This window comes from Mus musculus, chromosome X (assembly GCF_000001635.26).
Source record: "Mus musculus strain C57BL/6J chromosome X, GRCm38.p6 C57BL/6J".
NCBI lineage: Eukaryota > Metazoa > Chordata > Mammalia > Rodentia > Muridae > Mus > Mus musculus.
In genome coordinates this window covers 30,819,323-30,844,055 of record NC_000086.7, presented here as the reverse complement: position 1 = coordinate 30,844,055, position 24,733 = coordinate 30,819,323, and the positions used below count along the sequence as shown (strand labels likewise).

The 24,733-nt window shown below is 37.3% G+C and overlaps 1 protein-coding gene across 1 annotated transcript; it reads left to right on the top strand.

Annotated features, from left to right (window-relative positions):
• The first annotated feature begins 586 nt into the window (after positions 1-586).
• Gm10487 (predicted gene 10487) lies at positions 587-23,514 on the top strand. Its single transcript, NM_001100609.1, has 9 exons — positions 587-723; positions 2,196-2,318; positions 7,927-7,993; positions 8,533-8,567; positions 11,692-11,817; positions 12,130-12,193; positions 20,392-20,473; positions 22,923-23,021; positions 23,341-23,514. Exons 2-9 carry the CDS (start codon positions 2,222-2,224, stop codon positions 23,407-23,409), a joined length of 639 nt encoding a protein of 212 aa, NP_001094079.1. The 5' UTR covers positions 587-723; positions 2,196-2,221; the 3' UTR covers positions 23,410-23,514.
• Positions 23,515-24,733: the final 1,219 nt, after the last annotated feature.

Genomic DNA, 24,733 nt, shown 5'->3' with positions numbered 1-24,733 from the left:
ACCAGGCACAAAACACCCACATCGTGGCTCACAATTTATGCACAGCTAAAGTTTCAGAGAATCAGTGCACACTTCCAGCCTCTGTAGGCAACAGAGGCATAAGTGAGAGAGAGGGCCAGAAGGGTCTAGCATGTTCTTGTAATCAAGGTCAGTACTAGGAAGGTGGAGACAGGAGGGTACCAGGGGATATAGGGGATCTGGATGCTCCCTTCTGATCTCTTAGGACAGAATAAACTCTTGTGGTGTGCTTATGTACATTCAGAAAGAGTCCACACACATTCATTGTTACGCATATGAATAAATACAAACCAAAATGGCATGCAAGAGCCTCTACTGTTGAAATAAAGTAGTGCCGTTTGCAGTGTTTCATATGTTTCACATTTGTTCAAGTTTTTCAAGTATGTAAGGGCTTAAAACCTAGAAATTGTCTTAAAGCCAGTAGTAGCTCATTCCCACCTTCTGAAAACTCCCTTTGAAGCGATGGTGCCTGGTACTCCATGTACGCATGAGCAGGATATATTCAGCCAATCAGCACAGACCTGATTTCTCCAGCTTGCATCACAAAGGGTCCTCAGAATCCTCAGTCCAGGAATCTCTGCTGACAACGGTTTTTTACCATTGAGGAGTTGAGCACGGAAGGGTGCAGTTGTGAAGGTGTTCACCTCTGAGATAACCTTTAAGTGATAATCGGCTCTGCTCAGGGTTGTTGGACAGTTAATCGAGGTATGACAGGGTGGGGCATATCAGGCCCAGGTGGCCACTAGGTGAGGGAATGCCTCATGATCGCCATTTCCTATGGCTTCTGATTGTTAACTGAAGGTGGAGGACCATATTCATGGCAGAGGATTGAACAGGTCAGGGCCTTAGAAGATTGTGAACCCTTGGAGGACACAATCATGGGGCCTTGGGATAGGATCAGAGAGCTGGCTGCAGGATTGTGGGTCGGGGGAGCATGGGGCTGTGAGTGAGGAGCCTTGGCGCTTGTCCTGTGTGCTGTAAGGAGCCTTAGGGTCCAACTTGGCGCTTGCCCTGTGTGCTGTCCCGGATCCAATTAAAACACACTGAGGATTCCTCCCTCTTCATTGTCTTCTCTACGGTGTGTTCCTTTGGTATAGACTGTATGGACATTGCAGAGAGGGGAGTGGCGTAGGAAGAATGAATGAAAAGAAGAAGAGGAGACATTACAAGAGATTAATAAGTAATCTGGGAAGGATTCTGAACAGGGATCCTCCTGTCTAATCGCCCATGTATTGGGATTAAAGACTTGGACCACCAAGTTCAGCTTTTTCTCTCAGTTTTAGTTCTGTAGGATGGGATCTTCCTTTGTAGCTCAGACTGGTCTGGCTTGGGCTGGCCTTTAACTTATAATCTTCAGATGTTTGAAATCCTCGGCTTCCCCCAATCCCAAATTTCTCCAATATAAGGATTTTCTGTGTGGGTAGTGGTGGTGAGTGTTTGTTGTAGACTGAGCATTGGGTCTTCTTGACATGAATATATAGTTACCATGTTCATCATCTTTCTGGATAGTACTATGAATTTACTTTAAAACTGAGATATACTGAAAATCAGAATTGCTGATGTTTTGTTTAAAAAGAATCTTTGGGAGATAGTACCAAAATTCAGATGCCTCAAAGTTTAAATGCAAACACATTTTGCTCATCATTTTTGGTGAGAAAGGGAGGACTCACGTATTAAAGGCTGGCCTGTTTTTGCCTTTTTTAAACTGAGAAATGACAGATTGTTAACTTGGGTTCTAAAGAAGGATTTAAAATAAGTAAGTTAAAGAAGATTTTAAAACAAAGTTGGGAGGGAGAGGGACATGATAAATGGGATACATGAAGGAAATTTTAAGGGGAAGCATATATATATATATATATATATATATATATATATATATATATATATATATATATATGTGTGTGTGTGTGTGTGTGTGTGTATACATATACACATACACACACACACATACACATGTACACGTGTGACCATATTGAATATGTATGCAAAACTCTCTGATAAAAACAAATTATTAAAAATATAAGTGTTAAAAAACAAAAGAAACAATCTTTCAATGAGCTAAGATAATTATATAATTATTTGACTTTTTGACATTTTTAACTATTTAAATGATACCTTTGGATTTAGATAACTACATTTTTTTCTTTTTTCCTTTTTATTTTTATTTTTTAACTAAGAAGACAACTGAGCGCTTAAGAGAAAAATGTCTATTAAGAAACTGTGGGTGATACCAAAGGATGGTTACTTATTACTTCTTGACTATGATTCAGATGAAGAAGAAGAGCAGGCTCATTCTGAAGGTATCCAGTCTTCAGTATTGATTGTGTCCTGAAGTTCATTAGACCTTTCCCAACTCACCTGCAATGGAAGAAGTCTTTTCTAAGTTTTCATATACTTCATTTCTAATTTTACCTATATCTATATATTCCTATACCTGAGTTTTAGCAGTGCATATACCTACTCTTGGCACTGTAGACATAATATGTTGAGAAACGATAACTTGCTATGATTTTACCCCAGAAAAAGACATGAACGTTGTTCCTATATGTTAGCAAAACATGAATTTATTTCATAATATCTGCAAATAAATTATTTCATTCCTTTTTTCTATTGTATATTTTCTTTATTTACATTTCAAATATTATCCCCTTTTCTATTTCCCCTCTGCAAATCCCCTCTCCTCTTACCTCTCCCCCTGCCCCCAACACACCCACCCCCAATTCCTGGCCCAGGCATTCCTTAATACTGGGGCATAGGACCTTTACAGTACCAAGGGTCTCTCCTCCCGTTGATGACATACTAGGCCATCCTCTCCTACATATGCAGCTGGAGCCATAAGTCCCACCATCTGTTTTATTTGATTGGTGCTTTAGTCCCAGGGAACTCTGGGGGTACTGGTTAGTTCATATTGTTCATCCTCCTATGGAGCAGCAAACCCCTTATGATCCTTGGGAACTTTCTCTAGCTCCATCATTGGGGACCCTGTGCTCAGTACAATGGATGTCTGTGAGCATTCACTTCTGTATTCGTCAGGCACTGACAGATCCTCTCAGGAGACAGCTATATCAGTCTCCTGTCCCCAAGCTCTCGTTGGCATCTGCCATAGTGTCTGGGTTTGTTGATTATTTATTGGATTGATCCCTGAGTGAGGCAGTCTCTGGATTCATTCAGTCTCAGCTGCAAACTTTGTCTCTATAACTCCTTCCATGGACATTTTGTTTCCCATTCTAAGAAGGAATGACGTATCCACACTTTGGTCTTCCTTCTTCTTGAGTTTCATGGGTTTTGCAGATTGTATCTTGGTTATTCTGAGCTTCTGGGATAATATCCACTTATCAGTGAATGCATATCATGTGTGTTCTTTTGTGATTGGGTTATCTCCCTTAGGAAGATATCATCCAGATCCATCCATTTGTCTAAGAATTTCATGAATTCATTGTTTTTAATAGCTGTGTAGTATTTCATTATGTAAATGTACCACATTTTCTGTATCCATTCCACTGAAGAGGGACATCTGGGTTGTTTTCAGCTTCTTGCTATTATAAATAAGGATGCTATGAACATAGTGAAGCATGTCATTATTACAAGTTGGAATATCTTCTGAGAATATGCCCAGGGAGGAGTATTGCTGGATCTTCCAGTAGAACTATGTCCAATTTTCTGAGGAAACACCAGACTGACTTCCAGAGTGGTTTTACCAGCTTGCAATCTCACCAGCAATGGAGGAGTGTTCCTATTTCACCACATTCTCGCCAGCATCTGCTGTCATCTGAGTTTTAGATCTGAGCCATTCTGACTGGTATGAGGTGGAATCTCAGGTTTATTTTGACATGCACTTCCCTGATAATTAAGGATGATGAACATTTTTAGGTGCTTCTCAGCCATTCGGTTTTCCTTAGTTGAGAATTCTTTGTTTATCTCTGTCCCCATTTTTTAATGGGGTTATTTGATTTTCTGGAGTCCAGATTCTTGAGCTCTTTATATATATTGGATATTAGTCCCCATCTGATTTAGGATTGGTAAAGATTTTTTTCCCATCTATTGGTTGCTGTTTTGTCCTATTGACAGTGTCCTTTGACTTATAGAAGCTTTGCAATTTTATAAGGTCACATTTGTCTATTCTTAATCTTACAGCACAAGCCATTGCTGTTCTGTTCAGGAATTTTTCCCTTGTGCCCATGTCTTCGAAGCTCTTCCCCACTTCCTCCTCTATAAGTTTCAGTGTCTCTGGTTTTATGTGGAGTTCCTTGATCTACCTAGACTTGAGCATTGTACAATGAGATGAAAATAGATCAATTTGCATTCTTCTACATGCTAACTGCCAATTGAGCCAGCACCATTTGTTGAAAATGTTGTCTTTTTTTCCACTGGATGGTTTTTGCTCCTTTGTCAATGATCAAGTGACAATAGGTGTGTGGGTTCATTTCTGTGTCTTCAGTTCTATTCCATTTATCTACCTGTCTATCAGTATACCTGTACCATGCAGTTTTTATCACAATTGCTCTATAGTACAGCTTGAGATCAGGCACGGTGATTCCAGGAGAGATTCTTTTATTGTTGAGAATAGTTTTTGTATCCTAGGTTTTGTTCTTATTCCAGATGAATTTGCAAATAGCCCTTTCTAACTCAGTTAAGAATTGTGTTGGAATTTTCGTGGGGATTGCATTAAATCTTTATATTGCTTTCGGCAAGATAGCCATTTTTACTACATTAATCCTGCCAATCAATGAGCATGGGAAATCTTTCCAACTTCTGAGATTTTCTTTGATTTTTCTTCAGAGACTTGACATTTTTATCATACAGATCCTTCTTTCACTTACTCAGTTAGAGTCACACCAACGTATTTTATATTATTTGTGACTATTGTGAAGGGTGTTGTTTCCCTAATTTCTATTTCATCCTGTTTATTCTTTTTGTAGAGAAAGGCCACCGATATGTTTGAGTTAATTTTGTATTCAGCTACTGCACTGAAGCTGTGTATCAGATTTAGGATTTCTCTGGTGTAATTTTTGGGGTCACTTATATATACTATCATATCTTCTGGAAATAGTGAGATTTTGCCTTCTACCTTTCCAATTTGTATTCATTTGTTCTCCTTTTGTTGTCTAATTGCTCTGACTAGGACTTCAAGTACTATGTTGAATAGGTAGGGAGAAAGTGGGCAGCCTTGTTTAGTCCCTGATTTTAGCGGGATTGCCTCCAGTTTCTCACCATTTAGTTTGATGTTGGCTACTGGTTTGCTGTCTACTGCTTTTATTATGTTTAGGTATAGGCTTTGAATTCCTGATCTATCCTGGACTTTTACTATGAATGGGTGCTGTATTTTGTCAAATGTTTTCTCAGCATCTAATGAAATGATCATGTGATTTTTGTCTTTGAGTTTGTTTCTATAGTGGATTAAGTTGATGGATTTCTGTATATTAAACCATCCCTCATCACAGGGATCAAGTGTACTTGATCATGATGGATGATCATTTTTATGTATTCTTGGATTCAGTTTGCAAGGCTTTTATTGAATATTTTTGCATCAATTTTCATAAGGGAAATTGGTCTGAAGTTTCCTTTCTTCATTGGATCTTTGTATGGTTTGAGTATAATTTTAATTCTGGCTTCATAGAACAAATTGAATAATGTTCCTTCTCTTTAGATTTTGCATAATGGTTTGAAGAGTATTGGTATTAGGTCTTCATGAAGATCTGATAGAATTCTTTACTAAACCCATCAGATCCTGGGCTTTTTTGTTTGGGAGACTATTAATGACTGCTTCTATTTCTTTAGGTGTTATGGGAGTATTTCTAGGGTTTATCTGATCCTGAATTATATTTGGTACCTGATATCTGTCTAGAAATGTGTCCATTTCATCCAGATTTTCCAGTTTTGTTGAGTATAGGTTTTTGTAGTAGGATCTGATGATTTTTTGGATATCCTAAGTTTCTGTTGTTATGTCTCCCTTTTCATTTCTGGTTTTGTTAATTAGGATGATGTCTCGGTTTCCTTTAGTGAGTCTGGCTAAGGGTTTACCTATCATGTTGATTTTCTCAAACAACCAGCTCCTGGTTTGGTTGATTCTTTGTATAGTTCCTTTGTTTCCAATTGGTTGATTTCATTCCTGAGTTTGATTGTTTCCTGCCTTCTATTCCTCTTGTGAGAATTTGCTTCCTTTTGTTCTAGAGCTTTTAGTTGTGCTGTCAAGCTGCTCCTGCATCCTCTATCCTGTTTCTTTTTAGAGGCATTCAGAGCTGTGAATTTTAGTCTTATTACTGTTTCCATTGTGTACCATATGTCTGGTTATGTTGTAGCTTCATTTTCATTAAACTCTAAAAAGTCTTTAATTTCCTTCTTTATTCCTTCCTTGACCAAGTTATCATTGAGTAGGTTGTTGTTCACCTTCCACATATATGTGGATTTTCTATTATTTATATTATTATGGAAGATCAGCATTAGTCTGTGGTGATCTGATAGGATGCATGGGATTATTTCAATATTTTTATATCTGTTGAGGCATGTTTTGTGACTGATTATATGGTCAGTTTTGGAGAAGGCCTCATGAGGTACTGAGAAGAAGGGATATCCTTTCGATTTAGGATACAGTGTTCTATAGATATCAACTAAATCCATTTGTTTCATAACTCCTGTTGGTTTCACTGTGTCTGTTTTTAGTTTTTGTTTCCAGGATGTGTCCATTAATGAGAGACGGGTTTGGAAGTCTTCCACTATTATAGTGTGCAGTGCAATGTGTATTTTGAGGTTTACTAAAGTTTCTTTTATGAATGTGGCTGCCCTTGCATTTGGAGCATAGATGTTCAGAATTGGGAGTTCCTCTTGGTAAATTTAATTTTGATGAATATGAAGTGTTCCTCCTTGTCTTTTTTGATAACTTTGGGTTGAAAGTCAATTTTATTTGATATTAGAATGCCTACTCCAGCCTGTTTCTTGTGACCATCTGCTTGGAAAATTGTTTTCTAGACTTTTACTCTGAGGTAATATCTGTCTTTGTCTGTGAGGTTTGTTTCTTATATGAAACAAAATGCTGGGTCATGCTTACACATTAAGTCTTTTAGTCTATGTCTTTTTATTGTGGATTTGAGTCCACTGATATTAAGAGATATTAAGAAAAAGTCGTTGTTGGTTCCTGTTATATTTGTTTTTAGAAATGGAATTTTGTTCATGTGGCCATCTTCTTTTAGTTTTGCTGCAAGATTACTTTCTTGCTTTTTCTAGAATGTAATTTCCCTCCTTGTTTTGGTGTTTTCCCTTCATTATCCTTTGAAGGGCATGATTTGTTGGAAGATATTGTGTAATTTTGGTTTTGTCATAGAATACCTTGGTTTCACCATCTATGGTAAAAGAGTTTTACTGTTTATAGTAGCCTTGGCTGGCATTTGTGCTCTCTTAGGGTCTGTATGTCAACTGTCCTGGATCATCTGGCTTTCATAGTCTCTGGGGAGAAGTTAGGTGAAATTCTGATAGGTCTGCCTTTATATGTTACTTGAACTGTTTTCCCTTACTGCTTTTAATATTCTCTTTTTTGTGTGCATTTGGTGTTTTGATTATTATGTGATGGCAGGAATGTCTTTTGTGGTCTAAAGTATTTGGGGATCTGTAGGCTTCTTTTATGTTCATGGGCATCTCTTTCTTTAGGTTAGGGAAGTTTTCTTCTATAATTTTGTTGAAGATATTCACTGGCCCTTTAAGTCTGAAATCTTACTTCTCATCTATACCTATTATCCTTAAGTTTTGTTTTCTCCTTGTATCCTCAATAACCTTGATGTAATTATTTCATTTATAAAACTGTTTGAAAAACTCACGTGGGCAGTTTTTCCAGAGAAATGCAAATTGAAAATACTTTATTAACTATTACTTATATAGCATACTTTCAAATGTTTCCATTTTCTATTGTCAATATAGTAAAGAGGCCAGCATTTGGCAAACATGAGAATATGCCGCCTCACGTAGAAGCAGATGAAGATATAAGGTAATATTTTCAATTTTTCCCAGTTCAATAGAGTACTTCAAAAGTAGTGTTTGTGATCCCTTCACTGGAGGAGTAGATTCAGGAAAATCAACAATTCATGGTCAGATGCAGCTATATATTGAGTTCAAGCCCAGCTTGGGGTCCTTAAGTCCTTGTCATCACAAACACATAGCAACTAGGACAATATACCCACCTGCATGGGATCTTCCCAGATATACACACAAACAAAAGGAGAAACATAATAAAAATAAGAGGGGGACCATCTGGGAAGAAGAAGGGTCTCAGCAAGTGTGGGAGAGTTATGAATAAACTACTGTGTGTTGTAAATGTATGAATTGTTAAAAGTAAATAATTCAGGTTCACTTTGGTTGTCTGCCATGTATTTTATATGCAAATGACATTTGTTCCAAACCAAACATTATATATTTATTCTAAATAATTAAAAGAAGTTCCTGTGTAAAGTTTTTTGTGTGCTAGGCAAATGCTCTACCAGTCCACTATATTTCTAGCTTTAAAATTTTATTGTCCTTTCTTCACAGAGATGAACAAGACAGTATGTTGGATAAATCTGGAGGTAGGTGTTTTTGGAGATATTTGCCTGTTGTTTGAAGAGGACATAAGATGGCATCAGATCTCTATAAACCCTACAGCATAAGAGGATAATTTTAGGTTTCACAGTAATTGTAGTTTTCTTTAAAACACATACAGATGACTACTCACCCAACATTCAGAAACAAAGATTAGCTGAAGGTGTACCTCAGTGGTACAGCACCATGTAAAAGCTATGAGTTTCATCTTCAGTGGTGAAAAAACAAAACAAAACCCAACCAACACACGAAATTAACAAAACACCCACCAAACAAACAAAACACAGCAATAAGCCTAGCAAATGAAATGTTAGTTTTCCCAGTTTGCCCAATTAACTGTAAAGTGAGCAAGAAATGCAATTGGCTATTATAAGGAAACAAACAAAACCAGCATTAAGCATTTTAGGAACCTAAATTTAGGCATGATTAGAGAAATACACCCCCCCCCCCAAAAAAAAAGACAGTGGCTACAGCAACATAACAAACCTTGCAGAGTGGCTAGAATTATGGCTCACTTGGTAAAGTGCTTTCCTTGAAAATATATGGACTTAAGGTGGGGACCTAGAATCCACTTTAAAAATGCAGGCTGCAGTCCAGTGCTGAGTAGGTAGAGATAGCTAGCTGGCTAGCCAGGCTAGTGACGTTGGTGAGCTGCAGATTCAGAGACACCCTGTCTCTGAAGATTTAAGTTGGATCAGGCAGTGGTGGCGCATGCCTTTAATCCCAGCGTTTGGGAGGCAGAAGCAGGGGATTTCTATGTTTGAGGCAACCCTGGTCTACAGGTTGAGTTCTAGGTCAACCAGGGCTATACGGAGAAACCCTGTCTGGAAAAACAAACAAACAAAAAATGTAAGTTGGAATATGATTGAGAATAAAGCCTTCTTCTGCACACATATACTGAAATGTATACACATCATTTTTGCTGAATCTCTTTTTATGATTTACAGAATCCTTTAAAATTATGTTTTTTTTCTTTTTCTGGAAATAGACAATATTAGGAAAGTGTCATATTTCTATAATCTCCACTGTATATTAAAAATAAACATCTATCGAGAGAAATGATCCAGCATACCTTAAAACACACACAGGACAGGGATGGAAAGATAGCTTTCAAATTAAGACCACTTGTTGCTCGAAAACCAAGGTTTAGTTCCTAGGACCCATATAATGGCTCACAACCATTTGTAATTCTAGATCCAGGGGAATTGGCATCCTATTCTAGTTTCTATGAGCACCAGACATGCATGTTGAACAAATACAAACATGCAAAAGCACGTTAGTTAAATAAATAAAACAAATCCGAAATACACATAACAGCCCCTTCAACTGAAACAAAGTAGGAGAGTCTTCTTTAGGGTTCATTTTATTTTAAGTTTCAAGTTAGTATTGCAAACTTGGAAAATGGAAAACTTCTGGGTAGTAGTGGCAGCTAAAATACTATCTCTTATTTGCTGCTTGGATGACAGATGACTGATAGAGCCTCTCTCACTTTAGTAAGCATGTGCAAACACGGCCAATCAGCAAGGGGCTTGGCTGAGATTGTTTTCCAGCTGCCCAATCCCTGTTACCCAGTATGCTTTGTGGTGGCCACGAAGCTGAGTTCTTGAGGAAGGGAAGTTTCTTGAGGAAGCATGGTAGGGGGAAGTCTCTGTGGAGGTAGTCAGTGACCTGTTAAAAGATGGTTAATAATGGTTCAGGTGGGGGTCCGGGTGGGGTGAAGGTGGCGGGGCGGAGGTGTTACTTCCAGAGTAAGGAGAGGAGGTGACCCTCCCTGGACTCCTGATAGCACTGCTGCTGGGTTCACAATCGACTTTACCCACTTAGACCTCTGCGGTGAAAAACGGAGAACTTCACTAAGGGCAGGAGTTTGAAAAGCCTAGCATCTAGCAGAAAGCAGGAAGGCCATGGAATTGGAGACCCTGAAAGTCTTCCTTGGGCCTGGGGATGTGAAGTGTGAGTAAACTGGAGGTCAGTTAGTGGCAGAAACAGACTAGAACCTTTTCTGTGCTGCTGCTACCCGACAGAAATTCATTAAAAACAAACTGAAGACGAGTCTTCATTTTCTTCTACCTGGTGTTGAAAGGCCAGATTGCCGAAATTTGTATATATATAGGATCCAAACGGCCTCAAAATCCCGAGGCTCCTCTCAGCCTCTGAAGTGCTGGAACTTCAGACATACTTCAGGCCAGGCTGTGTTTATTTATGTGTTGTTTTGGTTTAGGGAAGTAAGCTCTAACTCTGTATCTCAGGAGTGTCTGAAACCTCATGTGCAGCTTGAACTGGCCTCGAAACTGAAGTCCTCAGCCTTACAAATGTACTGGGACCTGAGGAAACATACTTGTTTTATTTTTTACTTTTAAAATTTGTGGGGGTTTTTCATAGTTGAAGATTGAACCCAGAGCTTCTTGCTGTAGCAGTGAAATATATGTCCAGCCAGACAGAACTTTATAATTTAGATTTGTATTTCGATGAAAAAGATTGAGGAGCTTGGTTGTGATAATAGCAACTATGATTTTATTTGGAGATTGAGATGCAGACACATTTGCTCTAACTTATCAAAAACCTTGCAGGAATGGGACCAACATGCAGATCCTCCTATGTTTAGATATAAACCCACATGAAGTCACAGTTAAAGCCATCATAGTGTGTGTGTGTGTGTGTGTGTGTGTGTGTGTGTGTGTGTCTGTGTGTGTGTGTGTGTAAAAGAGAAAGAGAGAGAGAGAGAGAGAGAGAGAGAGAGAGAGAGAGAGAGAGAGAGAGAGAGTTTTAAACTAAAAAATAACAAACCTCTATTCTTTTATAGTAAGGAAGACCAAGATACTTTATTCAACTTAAATAATTCTTTTTAAAAATGTGTACATATTAAAGTTAAGGTTATTAATGGCTATCTTTGAAGCCAACTATTGTGTTCCATGTTTAAATACTAAAGTCTTTAGTATTAAATCAGAGGGTAATAGAAATATGGTTTTATCTTTAAACTCTTCATGCAATTATGAAGTGCTGTTTTTGTAAAAATCATTCCTTAATGTTATTTTATATTTCAATTTTATTAGTTTAAGTGATTTTTTATTCAAAAGGCTTGAGAAAATTTCTTTTTTTATTTTAAATCAGAAAACGTAAGTTTCTCAGAGGAATGGCAGCGTTTTGCACGTTCTGTAGAGACACCAATGGAAAACTGGAATTTGTTAAGTGGTGAACAGCAAGTTAGGAATGCTTCAGAATTGGACCTTATGGAAGGTACCAGATATTTAATGATGGGCATTGATGTTACACTTCCTTTTTTTCTCAGTTGTTCTTCTTAGGCTTGTAAAGGAGATCAAAAATCTCATATTGTATCTCTCGTCTTTAATCACAACATATAAATAAATAGCTTAAAACATATTTTTAGATGACAATTAGACATTACTTGATTTTGTTTAACTTCTAGGCAAATAATAGATCTGCTTTAAAACCTAATGTTGGCACTATGCCTGAATGATCACAAAGTATTTCATTAAAATTTGCAAAATAACATAATTGTTTTAATATCTTGTTTTATTACGAACCCAGTACAGAATCCAGTAACTCATGATGATGGGAATGCAAATCCTGAAGAAGTAGTTGGAGATACACGGTAATATGTTCAAACTTACTATTTCCTTCTTAGTGTAAGTACTTCCAGAAAAGTTTAATTGATTGTATAGCAAGTAATGTATATTAATAATTGAAATATGATATATACTATAAACAATATTTCTATAAGATTAATCCTTAATTTGAATGGTTTTCTTGGAGGCTGTAATGTTGTGGGTCAAACTCTCATCGTCCTGCTTGTAGGACAAAAGCTGAGCAATCAAACAGTATCCCCAGCATCCTTACTTTGTAAAGCTTTAATTACTTCACAGATCTCCAGTACAAAATATACTGGGAAATTTTGAAGGTACATTTTTGGATATATAATTTGTTTAAAACTATATAGTATTAACATAATTTATATATTAGATAATATTGATTAATATACTATATGACATCTTAATGACTTATTTATATGTAGTATTTTGTGAATATTTTTATTTTAATTTAATTTATTTATTATGTGATAATATCTTTATTTACATTTCAAATAATAGCCCTTTCCTGGTTTCACCCCAGAAACTCCCTATTCCATTACCCCTCCCTGTGATACTATGAGGGTGTTCGCCCACCCACCCACTCCCACTTCCCCACCCTCGCATGTGCATACACTGGGGCATTGAACCTTCACAGGACCAAGGACCTCTCCTCCCACTGATGTCTGACAAGGCCATCTTCTGCTATATATGCACTGGAGCCATGATACCCCCTCTTTTGTTGATGGCTTAGTCCCTGGGTGCTCTGGGAGGTCTGGTTCATTCATATTGTTGTTCTTCCTATAAGGTTGCAAACCCCTTCAAATCCTTCAGTCCTTCCTCTAACTCCTCCACTGGGAACCCTATGATCAGTCTGATGGTTGGCTGTGAGCATCAGCCTCTGTTCTTGCCAAGCTCTGAAAGAGCCTCTCAGGAGAAAGTCATATTAGGCTCCTGTCAGCAAGCACTTGTTGGCATCCACAATCGTGACTGGGTTTGGTGTCTGCATATGGGATGGATACACAGTTTGGGCAGACTCTAGATGGTCATTCCTTCAGTCTCTGCTCTGTACTTTATCTCCATGTTTCCTCCCAGGAGTATTTTGTTCCCCATTCTAAGAAGGACTGAAACACGCACACTTTTGTCTTCCTTCTTCTTGAGCTTCATGTGGTCTGTGGATTACATTTTGGGTATTCTGAGCTTTTAGACTAATATCCACTTATCAGTGAGTGCATACCATGTTTGTTCTATTGGGATTGGGTTACCTCACACAGGATTATATATTTTAGATCCATCCATTTGCCTGTGAATTTCATGAAGTACTTGTATCTGTACCATTACCATACATTTTTATCATTATTTCTCTATAATACAGCTTGAGGTCGGGAATGATTCCCCCTGAAGTTCTTTTATTGTTGAGAATAGTTTTTTGATATACTGGATTTCTATTATTCCAAATGATTTTTCAAATTACTCTTTCTATTTCTATGAAGAATTGAGTTTAAATTTTGATGGAGATTGCATTGAATCTGTTGATTGCTTTTGGCAAGATGGCCATTTTTACTAAATTAATTGTGCCAATCTATGAGCATGGGAGATCTTTCCATCTTTTGAGATTTTCAATTTCTTTCTTCAGGGACTTGAAGTTCTTATCATACAGATCTTTCACTTGCTTGGTTCGAGTCACACCAAGGTATTATAATTTGTGACTATTGTGAAGGGTGTTGTATCCATAATTTCTTTTTCAGCCTGTTTATCCTTTGAGTAGAGGAAAGCTACTGATTTGCTTGAGTTAATTTTACATCCAACCACTTTGCTGAATTTGTTTATCAGGTTTAGGAGTTCTCTGTTGGAATTTTGGGGGTCACTTACATATACTATCATATCATCTGCAAATAGTGATATTTTGAATTCTTCCTTTCCAATTTTTATCCCTTTGACCTCTTTTTGTTATATAGTTGCTATGGATATAACTTCTAGTACTATAAAATTCTACTATATTATATACTACTGTGAATAGGTAGGAAGAGAGTGGTCTTGTCTTGTCTGATATTAGTGGGATTGCATCAAGTTTCTCTCCATTTAATTTGATGTTGGATACTGGTTTGCTCTATATTGCTTTTACTATGTTTAGGTATGGGCCTTGACTTGATCTTTCCAAGAATTTTATCATGAAGAGTTATTGAATTTTTGCAAATGATTTCTCAGCATCTAATGAGATAATACTGTTTTTTTTTCCTCAAGATTTTTTACATAGTGGATTACGCTGATGGATTCCCATATATTGAACCATCCCTGTATCCCTGGGATGAAGAACACTTGATCATGAAGGATGATCATATTAACATGTTCTTGGATTAGGTTTACCAGAATTTTATTGAGTATTTTTGCATCAATATTCATAAGTGAAACTGGTCTCAAGTTCCCTTTCTTCATTTGGGTCTTTGTATGTTTTGGGTATAAGTGTAATTGTGGCTTCATAGAAAATTGAATAGTGTTCCTTCTCTTTTGATTTTGCATAAAAGTTTGAAGAGTATTGGTATTAGGTCTTCCTTGAAGGTCTGATAGAATTCTGTACTAAACCCATCTGATCCTGGGCTTTTATTTTTTGTGAGGGGGTTGGGAGCCTATTAGTGACTGCTTCTATTTCTTTAGGGGTTATAGGAGTGTTTACAGGGTCTATTTGATCCTGATTTAAATTGGTACCTGATATCTGTCTAGACAGTTGTCCATTTCATCCAAATTTTCCAGTTTTGTTAAGTATAGGCTCTTATAGTAGGATCTGATGATTTTGGGGGGGGGGGGTTCCTAAGTTTCTGTTGTTATGTCTCTCTTTTCATTTCTGGTTTTGTTAATTTGGATACTGACTCTGTGCCCTCTCTTTAGTCTGCCTAAGGGTTTATCTATTTTGTTGATTTTCTCAAAGAACCAGCTCCTGGTTTGGTTGATTCTTTGTATAGTTCTTTTTGTTTCCACTTGTTTGATTTCAGCCCTGAGTTTGATTATTTCCTGCCTTCTACTCCTCTTGGGTGAATTTGCTTCCTTTCGTTCTAGAGCTTTTAACTGTGCTGCCAGGCTGCTAGTGTATGTTCTCTCCAGTTTCTTTTTTGGAGGCACTCAGAGGTATTAGTTTTTCTCTTAGGAATGCTTTCATTGTGTCCCATAAGTTTGGATATGTTGTAGCTTCATTTTCATTAAACTCTAAAAGTCTTTAATTTCTTCCATGACCGAGTTATCGTTGATTAGACTGTTGTTCACCTACCACGTGTATATATATGGGTTTTCTATTATTTATATTTTTATTGTTATTATTATTATTATTATTATTTGGGGGGTTAAGACAGGGTTTTTCTGTGTATCCGTGGCTGTCCTGGAACTCACTTTGTAGACCAGGCTGGACTTGAACTCAGAAATCCACCTGCCTCAGTGTCCCGAGTGCTGGGATTAACGGCATGTGCCCCCATGCCTGGCTTATTTCTATTATTATTGAAGATAAGCCTTAGTCCGTGGTGACTTGATAGGATGCATGGGATTATTTAAATATTTTATATCTGTTGAAGCCTGTTTTGTGACCCATTATATGGTCAGTATTGGAGAAGGCATCATGAGGTGTTGAGAAGAAGGCACATTCTTTTGTTTTATGATAAAATGTTCTATGATATCTATAGATATAGATATCTGTTAAAACCATTTGTTTCATAACTTCTGTTAGTTTCACAGTGTCTCTGTTTTGTTACTGTTTCCAGGATCTGTCCGTTGCTGAGAGTGGGGTGTTGAAGTTTCCCACTATTATTATGTAGGGTACAATATATACTTTGAGCTTTAGTAAAGTTTCATTTATGAATTTGGTTGCCCTTGCATTTGGAGCATGGATGTTCAGAATTGTGAGTTCATCTTTGTTGATTCACCCTTTGACAAGTATAGTGACAGTCCTTATCTTTAAAAAACAAAAACAAAAACAAAAACAAAACAATAACAAAAAAAACAATAACAAAAACCTTTTGGTTGTAAGTTGATTTTATTCCATAGTAGAATGGCTATTCCATCTTGTTTCCTGGAAATATTTGCTTGCAAAGTTTTTTCCAGACTTTTCCTCTGAGGTAGTGTCTGTCTTTGTCACTAAGGAGGGTTTCCTGTATGCAGCAAAATCCTGGGTTCTGTTTATGTATCCAGTCTATTACTCTATGTCTTTTATTGGGGAATTGAATCCATTGCTAAGAAGAAATATTAAAGACCAGTGACTGTTGGTTGTTTCCTGTTACTTTTGTTGTTTGAGGTGGAATTATGTTTATATTGCTATCTTCTTTGGGGTTTCTTGAAAGAAGATTTCTTTCTTGATTTTTGTATGGTGTAGTGTTTCCCTCCTTGTGTTGTAGTTCTCCATCTATTTTTTTGAAGGTTTGGATTCGTGGAAAGATATTGTGTGAATTTGATTTTATCATGGAATACTTTGGTTTCTCCATCTACGGTAATTGATAGTTTTGCTGGGTATAGTAGCCTGGGCTGGCATTTGTGTTCTCTCAGAGTCTATATAACATCTGTCCAGAATCTTCTGGCTTTTATAGTCTCTGGTGAGAAGTCTGGTGTATTTCTAACAGGTCTGCCTTTTTATGTTATTTGACTTTTTTCCCTTACTGCTTTTAATATTTTATCTTTAGTGCATTTGTTGTTCTGATTATTATGTGTCGGCAGGAATTTCTTTTCTGGTCCAGTTTATTTGGAGTTCTGTAGGCTTCTTGTATGTTCATGTGCATCTTTCTTTAGGTTTGGGAAGTTTTCTTCTATAATTTTGTTGAAGATATTTGCTGGCCCTTTGACTTGGGAATCTTCTCTCTCTTCTATACCTATTTTCCTTAGGTTTTGTTTTCTTATTGTGTCCTGGATTTCCTGGATGTTTAGGGTTAGGAGATTTTTGCATTTTGCATTTTCGTTCACTGTTGTGTCAATGTTTTCTATGGTATCTTCTGTACCTGAGATTCTCTATTCTATCTCTTGTATTCTGTTGGAGATGCTTGCATGTATGTCTCCTTGGTTTTCTTTCTCCAGGTTCATCTCTCTTTGTGAGTTTTTATTCTGTATTTCCATTTTTAGATCTAGATGGTATTTGTTCAATTCCTTCACCTGTTTGATTGTGTTTTCTTTAACTCTTTAAGGGATTTTTGTGTTTCCTCTTTAAGGGCTTCTAGCTGTTTTCCTGTATTTCTTTAATGGAACTATTTTTGTTCTTAAAGACCTCTATCATCATCATGAGATGTGATTTTGAATCTGAATCTTTCTTTTCCAATATGTTGAGGTATTCAAGACTTGCTCTGGTGGCCAAACTGGGTTATGATGATGCCGACTAGTCTTGGTTGCTATTGCTTATATTCTTGCACTTACCTCATGCCATCTCATTTTCTTTGGTGCTACCTTCCCTTGCTGTCTCTGTCTGGAGCCTGTCCCTCCTGTAATCCTAGTTGTGTCAGAACTCATAGGAGTCCAGCTGTCTCTGAGATCTTGGGATCCTGGGATCCTGATATTTTGGGGGTGTCTGAGCTCCTGGAAGTCATGCTGCCTCTTGGATCTTGAAATCCTGGTGTGACCAATCTCCTGAGATCCTGCTGTGTCAGAGCTCCTGGGGGTTAAACGTTTTCTTGGTGTTGCAAGATTTGGTGGGGTGCCAGAGCCCTAGGTTTTCTCTAGACACAGTTGCATACTGCAAGGAACCTGTGCCTCTGGCCGGGAGGATGATTTTGTTTCCCTGGTTCTTGTGGGGGTCCCAGATACACAGGTTGTTGGGAAAGATGTTGTGCCCTCAGCTGTGCTCTTCTGTCAGAACTCCAGTGTTCCTGGGTGTGTCTGATCTCCTGGGAGTCGAGCTTCCTCTGTGATCCTGTGATCTTGGGCATTTCAGAATACCTGGGAGTCATGCTCCCTATGGGTGTTTTAAGAGTGGGTGCAGAGCCAGTACCCCAGGTCTGATCCAAGTGCATTTTCAGACCAGAAGGAATCCATGCCACTGGCAAGGCAGGAGTTCCTGTGTCCCTGGATCCTTAGGGACTCAGTTACTCCTGATGTTGGGGCCATTCCTGTGATCCTGGTAGTGTTAGAGCACCTGGGATTTGAGCTTACTAGGGGTATTGTGGGACTAGGTCAGCACCCAAGATCTACTCATGACACGGACTCTTGCAAATATTTTTGATTTAGCATCATGGACTTATTTTTGCCTGTGGTACAGAAGTGAAAATGGTGCTTTTTCAACAGGTGTGACATTAATTAAACTTAATTTTAATTTTTTCGTATATTTGTGTCTGTGGTGCATATATACACATGTGGAGGGCAGAGGAGGATGTTGGGTTTTGCTCTATTTCTTTCCACCTTATTCCCGTAAGACCTGCTCTTTCACTGAACATGTAGCTAGATAAGCAGCCAGCAAGTCCTAGCAATTCTCACTCTGCCTACCACAGTGCTGCTATTGTAGAAGCAACCATCCATGGTTAGTTTTCCAAATGGGTACTAGAATCAAACTTGCGAATGTCCTCCTTTCACAGTAAATCCTATTTATTACTGAGGCATTTTCATAACTGCATTGAAGGGATTTTTAGAGGAAAAAAATGATGTAAACTTTTCTACATTCCATGTATTCAAAGCTAAGTGATATGTATACAAAATTCTGTACATGCAACAGTATTTCGTTGACCCAGTATTAATTTTATATTAAGTCAGTTTCTTTTCTAAAACTCCTCTGTGCTTTTCTTTATATGACACAATGGAAAAATGAATTCTTTAATATAACCCTTATTACTTATTTTTTTAAATTTTATTTTATGGGTATGTTTGTTTTGCTTGATTGTGTGTATGTACACAGCTTGTATGTCTTGTACCTGAGGAGGCCAGATGAAGGCATTGAATTCCCTGGAACTGGAGTTATAGGTTGTGAGCAACCTTGTGGATGCTGGGAATCCATTCTCACATCTCTGGAAGGGAACCAGTGCTCATAACTGATGAATCATCTCACCAAACCCCTCACTGATTTTTATAAAATGAATTATGTAACTGAAAGTGAAAGACAAATTTACTAACCAGTGAGGGAATGAAACTCAGATCCCAAAGAATCTATTTTAAATTATATGTAATTGAATGTTGCATGAGCTTTCTTTGAGGATAATAATTTGTCTTTGATATATAGTCTCACTATGTATGTCAGGCTGGCTGGAATTTTCCTATGTAACCTATGTTGTCCTTTACACTGGAAATCTCCTGCTAAGCTTCCTAGACTAGGATCATAGACCCAAAACGTCTTACATGGCTTAAGAAACAAAGCTCTTAATACCTATTTTTCAGACATATTTGTGTATTAGTGTTTTGCTTACAGGTATATATGTGCACCACATATGTGCCTGTTTCCCATAGATATAAGATGATTATTTCAGACACCTTGGACCTGGAGTCACATAAAGAGAAAACACATGGAAACTTATATCAAAGATTCTTTCAAAAAAAAGCAACCAGAAATTAGAATGACTTTGGCAAACAAACAAATGGGAGAGGTAGAGTTGTTAGGTTTGTAGGGTCACATTTGTATCATTTTAAAAATTATATGTGGCTGAAGTTAAAAAAAAACATTACTGAACTTTTAGTAAAAATGTGCGTCTTTGATTTTGTCTAAGCAGTTAACCCTATAACTTCATGCCTTCAAGGAAACTAAATCTAAATCTTAGAAATCTGTGAAAATTTTTATTTTCTACTTTAAGTACCTGTTAATGAGATTTTAAAATTTGGTTTACATTCATTGTGGAAACACAGAAGTCTTGCACAAAATCTTAGAAATGTAATTTGTTGTTTATTATGTTTAACAATATGGAAAAAATCAATTACATATGCAGACAATTTGTATATTTTAATTGACTTATGTTTTGCACTAAGTCTTAACTGAATCAATATAGCAAAATAAATTAGACATTATATTTGATAGAAAATAATGAAAAAATACTTTGAAATACAATTAATTTTCTAAAATAAGATATATATGTATTAAAACTACTTTAATTTTTGAAAAGCTAAAACATAAAAGAAGACTTCTCTGATAATCTTTCAGGGAAAAAAAACTATAATGATTTCCCATTAGATAATATTTTACTGCTGTTTTTCTTTTTATAGTATGAAATGGTCAATTTAATTTGTTTTGAGTGTTCTTTTTCATATTGGTATGAAATGTGACTGCTTTTATTACTGTGCTTTACAGAAAGAAGATCAACAACAAATTGTGTGAGCAGAAGTTTGATATGGATATACAGAAATTCAATGAAGAACAAGAAAAATCAGTGGTTGGTATCATAACTAACTTTATAATTAACCTAGAATAACTAAGTATCAAGTAGGAATGGAGAAACTAGCCTTGTGTTGGGCACATGAAACGAAGTTAAGTTTCATTATCTATCTATCCTTGGTTCTGTTCTAGTCCTACTGAATTGTAAAGCAGAGAAGTATGATCACATACTATATCAATGAAAACCACTAGGTATTTTCTTGTAGACCAGATTATAAATTTTCAAGAGGCAGACTTTTGCTGAAAGATGAAGAGAGGATTACCAGTTTCTACAAAAGTAAGCACACTATGTCAGCCTCAGGTACAGTTGAAAGGAGAGAGAAAGCTTACTTACTGGTGTCATCTGGACTCTGTTGTTAATATTCGAAAGCCAACTCAAACTGGCAAATCAGTTCTTACAATCCTAAACTTAGTACAAATTTTGTAACAACAGTGGATAGAAACAACCTTTCTCAACAGCCCTGGCAGAATATTCCTGTGGAAGAATATCACCAAACTATTTTAGATCATCTCTCCATTACTGTACCAATGACTGTAGTCAGCACATAGTTTCCAAGTAAGATCTGAGATGATGACCATATTAACTATTTTTTATTTGATTGGTTAATAGTTTGAGAAGTATTCAATTTGAAATGAACAGGAGATCCATTCCTGCCTGGGAAGGCATTGAGGAAGCCGCCATTATGAGTCAGTTCTGGAAAGAGATAGGGACTAAAGATAAAAAGTAAATGAATACTCCAATTGAAGGCAATTTTTAAACCTTGAACCCTGGATGAAATTTCAAGGGGGAGTAATCATCCATGTATATGAGGAGTCTAAAGACGGACTCCCAGAGTACTTCAATATTTGTAATTCTGCATGAGGTAGGGGTAGGGGGGTGAGAGTGAACCAGTAAGGGAAGAGAAAAATTGGTACAAATAAAACTACCATGAGTGAAGGAAAACATTTAAGGAAGAAAAGTTCACTAACTTTGTCATATGCTGCTAATGGGCCAAATAAAATAGATTTGCAGGGCTGGAAGATGGTTTATTTGGTAATCTTTCTCACTGTAGGCATGGAGACTCGAGTTTATATTCCCTGAGTAAGCATGCACGCACACACCTCCACCACCACCACTACCACCAACACCACCAACAACAAAACAAACTAGCAAAACTAAAAACAAACCACCACAACAATAAAAGTTGGTGTGGTGGTGAGCATTTTAGAACCACCAAACTCAGATTTAGTTCAGAGATAAGAAGATTCCCAGAGCTTCCTGGCCACCAGTTGTAGCCTAATGGATGAGCTCTAGGTTCATTGAGACCCTGTCTCCCAAACAGTGGGATGCAACCAAAGAAGACACCCAATATTAATCCTTTGTCTCCATATGTATGCACGTGTACATTTTTTAAAGGGAAACTTCACAAAGTGCAGGTCATTGTACTTAATCAGGATGATTTGAGTGGAAATGTGAGGTACAAAACTGATCACAGTGAATAAAGGACAAAATAGGAATCTAGTAGCACAATGAGAAAAGGTGGAAACGGCTTGTCTTAATTTTTTTAAATGCAAATTACCATGGTTGTCTGCCAACATAAAGAATACGAAGAGAAATTTATATTACTTCTTCCATGTGTTACTTGAGATTGGAACCTAGAGAAAACAAATCTACCACTAAACTTTGTCCCCAGACATCTTTTTACACTTTATTTCGAGGCAGGGTATCTTTAAGTGATCAAGACTATTCATGATCTTGTGATCATTCTAACTCAAACTTTATAAAAGTTAGTTTTATAGGCATTACACTGACAACCAGCTAAAGTCATGAATTTAAAATAACAGTTACAATTGCTGAAACTCTTGACAATAGTTGAGAAAAGTGAAGATGTTGGACTTAGTAAAGAATAAGTATAAGGCATCCTTAAGAAAGGAAGAGAAAGTAGAAGACATGGCACATACACCTTAGGTGGGGACTAGATACAGAGATGAGGTAGTGAACCACCTCCTGGGATTACTTCTGCTAGTTAGAAAAAGGAGGCCACCATATGGTAAAAGCATTAACACTAGCTAGAGTTAAGCTTACAGGGCTAGGATTTTACCAAGTTCATGTTTACATGGTGCATGCCTATAAACTTAAGTACTTGAGAGGCTAAGGCCAGTCTCTGCAGCATGGCAAACAATTTCTCATAAAAAAAAAGTTTTATTAACCCACAATTGGTAGTATAATTGTATTTCATGTTACTTAAAAATATAAGTATATTTAGTCATAATAGTTGTTAAAATGTTAAATCACTTGGAAAACTATTCCTTTTACTTTTCATATGGAATTATTTTTGCTCACGTAAACATTTTAGTATTGGAAATACATTAAGTGGTTGGTTGTTAGCCTAGCATTCATGCTGCATGGCAGTAACAACAAAAATGAACAGAATTGTTACAGTAATGTTTTCCTTTTACATTTGTAGAACAATTATCAAAAAGAACAACAAGCATTAAAACTGTCCGAATGTAGTCAGAGTCCGACCATGGAAGCAATTGAAGACATGCATGAGAAGTCCATGGAGGTATGTTGCACATGGTCCATAAAATGTTCTTAGGAAACGAAATATGTTTTAGGAATCAAAAAGTTTAACTACTTGCTATTTTGAATTATTTCTTGCTGAAGTGACTGATATTATCTGTAAAATCCTAATGACTTTGTAGGAATTATTCAAGACATGAAATGATAAATTGGGAATTTGACCTCAGATGTACCTCATAGTTTATTAACACTATAATTATCCTGCTTAACTAAACATAGCACATCTATACATCATTTGCACAGAATCTTTCATATTTGTATCCTTGGGAGTTTCTTTAGTAAGAAGTGCTTTTCTGTTTTAGGGTTTGATGAACATGGAGACCAACAACTACGATATGCTTTTTGATGTAGATGGTGAAGAGACATTATGAAGCATACTCTGAAGTACTCTTCTCCTTTCCCATCTTCAGACTAATGAAGCATACATATTTCTCACTTGCGGGTACATTTGTAACCTAATAAAAAATTCACTAACATTTTTGTCTCCTATGAAACAGAGTTTGAAAGGCTCTTTAATCCTTGTAATTCTGATGATTCTAAGAATGAAGTTAACCCCCATGATTACAAAGTTAACTAGGAGGTATACCTTTAGAGTCAAAATAGAACTCCTTTATTTTTAAACATCTTTAATCATTTTCTTGTTTAAGTGTAAGAGCCTCTTTATATTAACTTCCAAACAAAATCTAAATGAATAAGTGAGTGGCAAATAGTCCTTTGTACCGAACTTCCACACACTAATGTAGTGAATTATTTAAAATTTATTCCTTAATCTTTTTTTAAAGTCCAGACTTTATCCCCCTCCTTGTCCACCCTCTGATTGTTCCACATCCCATACCTCCTTGCCTCATGCTCCCACACCCCCACTCCTCATCTCTAAGAGGATATCCCCACCATCCTACCCCCACCCCACCAGACCTCCCTACTCCCTGTGGCCTCAAGTCTCTTGAGAGTTAAATGCACCTTCTCTAACTGAGAACAGACCTGGCAGTCCTCTGCTGTATATGTGTTGGGGGCTTCATATCAGCTGGTGTATGCTGCCTGGTTGGCGGCTCAGTGTCTGAGAGATCCTGGGAGGTCCAGGTTATTTGAGACTGTTGGTCCTCCTCCTTCAACTCCTCTTCCTCAGCTTCTTCTAGCTTTTCCCTAATTCAACCACAGGGGTTCCCAGCTTCTGTCCATTGGTTGCATGTAAATTTCTGCATCTGACTCTTTCACCTGCTGGTTGGGTCTTTAAGAGGGCAGTCATGATAGGCCCATTTTTGTGAGCACACCATAGCATCAGTAATAGTGTCAGGCCTTGATGCCTCTTATTGAGCTGGATCCCAATTTGCGCCTGTCACTGGATCCCCTTTTCCTTAGGTTTTTCTCCATTTTTTTCCAGTAGTTCTTTCAGACAGAAACAATTCTGGGTTAGAGCTTTTGACTGTGGGATGGCAACCCCATCTTTCCACTTGATGTCCTGTCTCTCCACTGGAGGAGGACTCTACAAGTTCCCTCTCCCCACTGCAGGGCATTTCATCTAGGGTCCCTCCCTTTGAGTCCTGAGAGTCTTTCACCTCCCAGGTCTGTGGTATATTCTAGAGGGTTTTCTAACCTCCTACATATCAAAGATGCCTGTTTCCATTCTTTTTGCTGGTCCTCAGCGCTTCAGTCCTTTTCCCCAACCCCACAATACCTGATCCTCTCCTCTTCTCC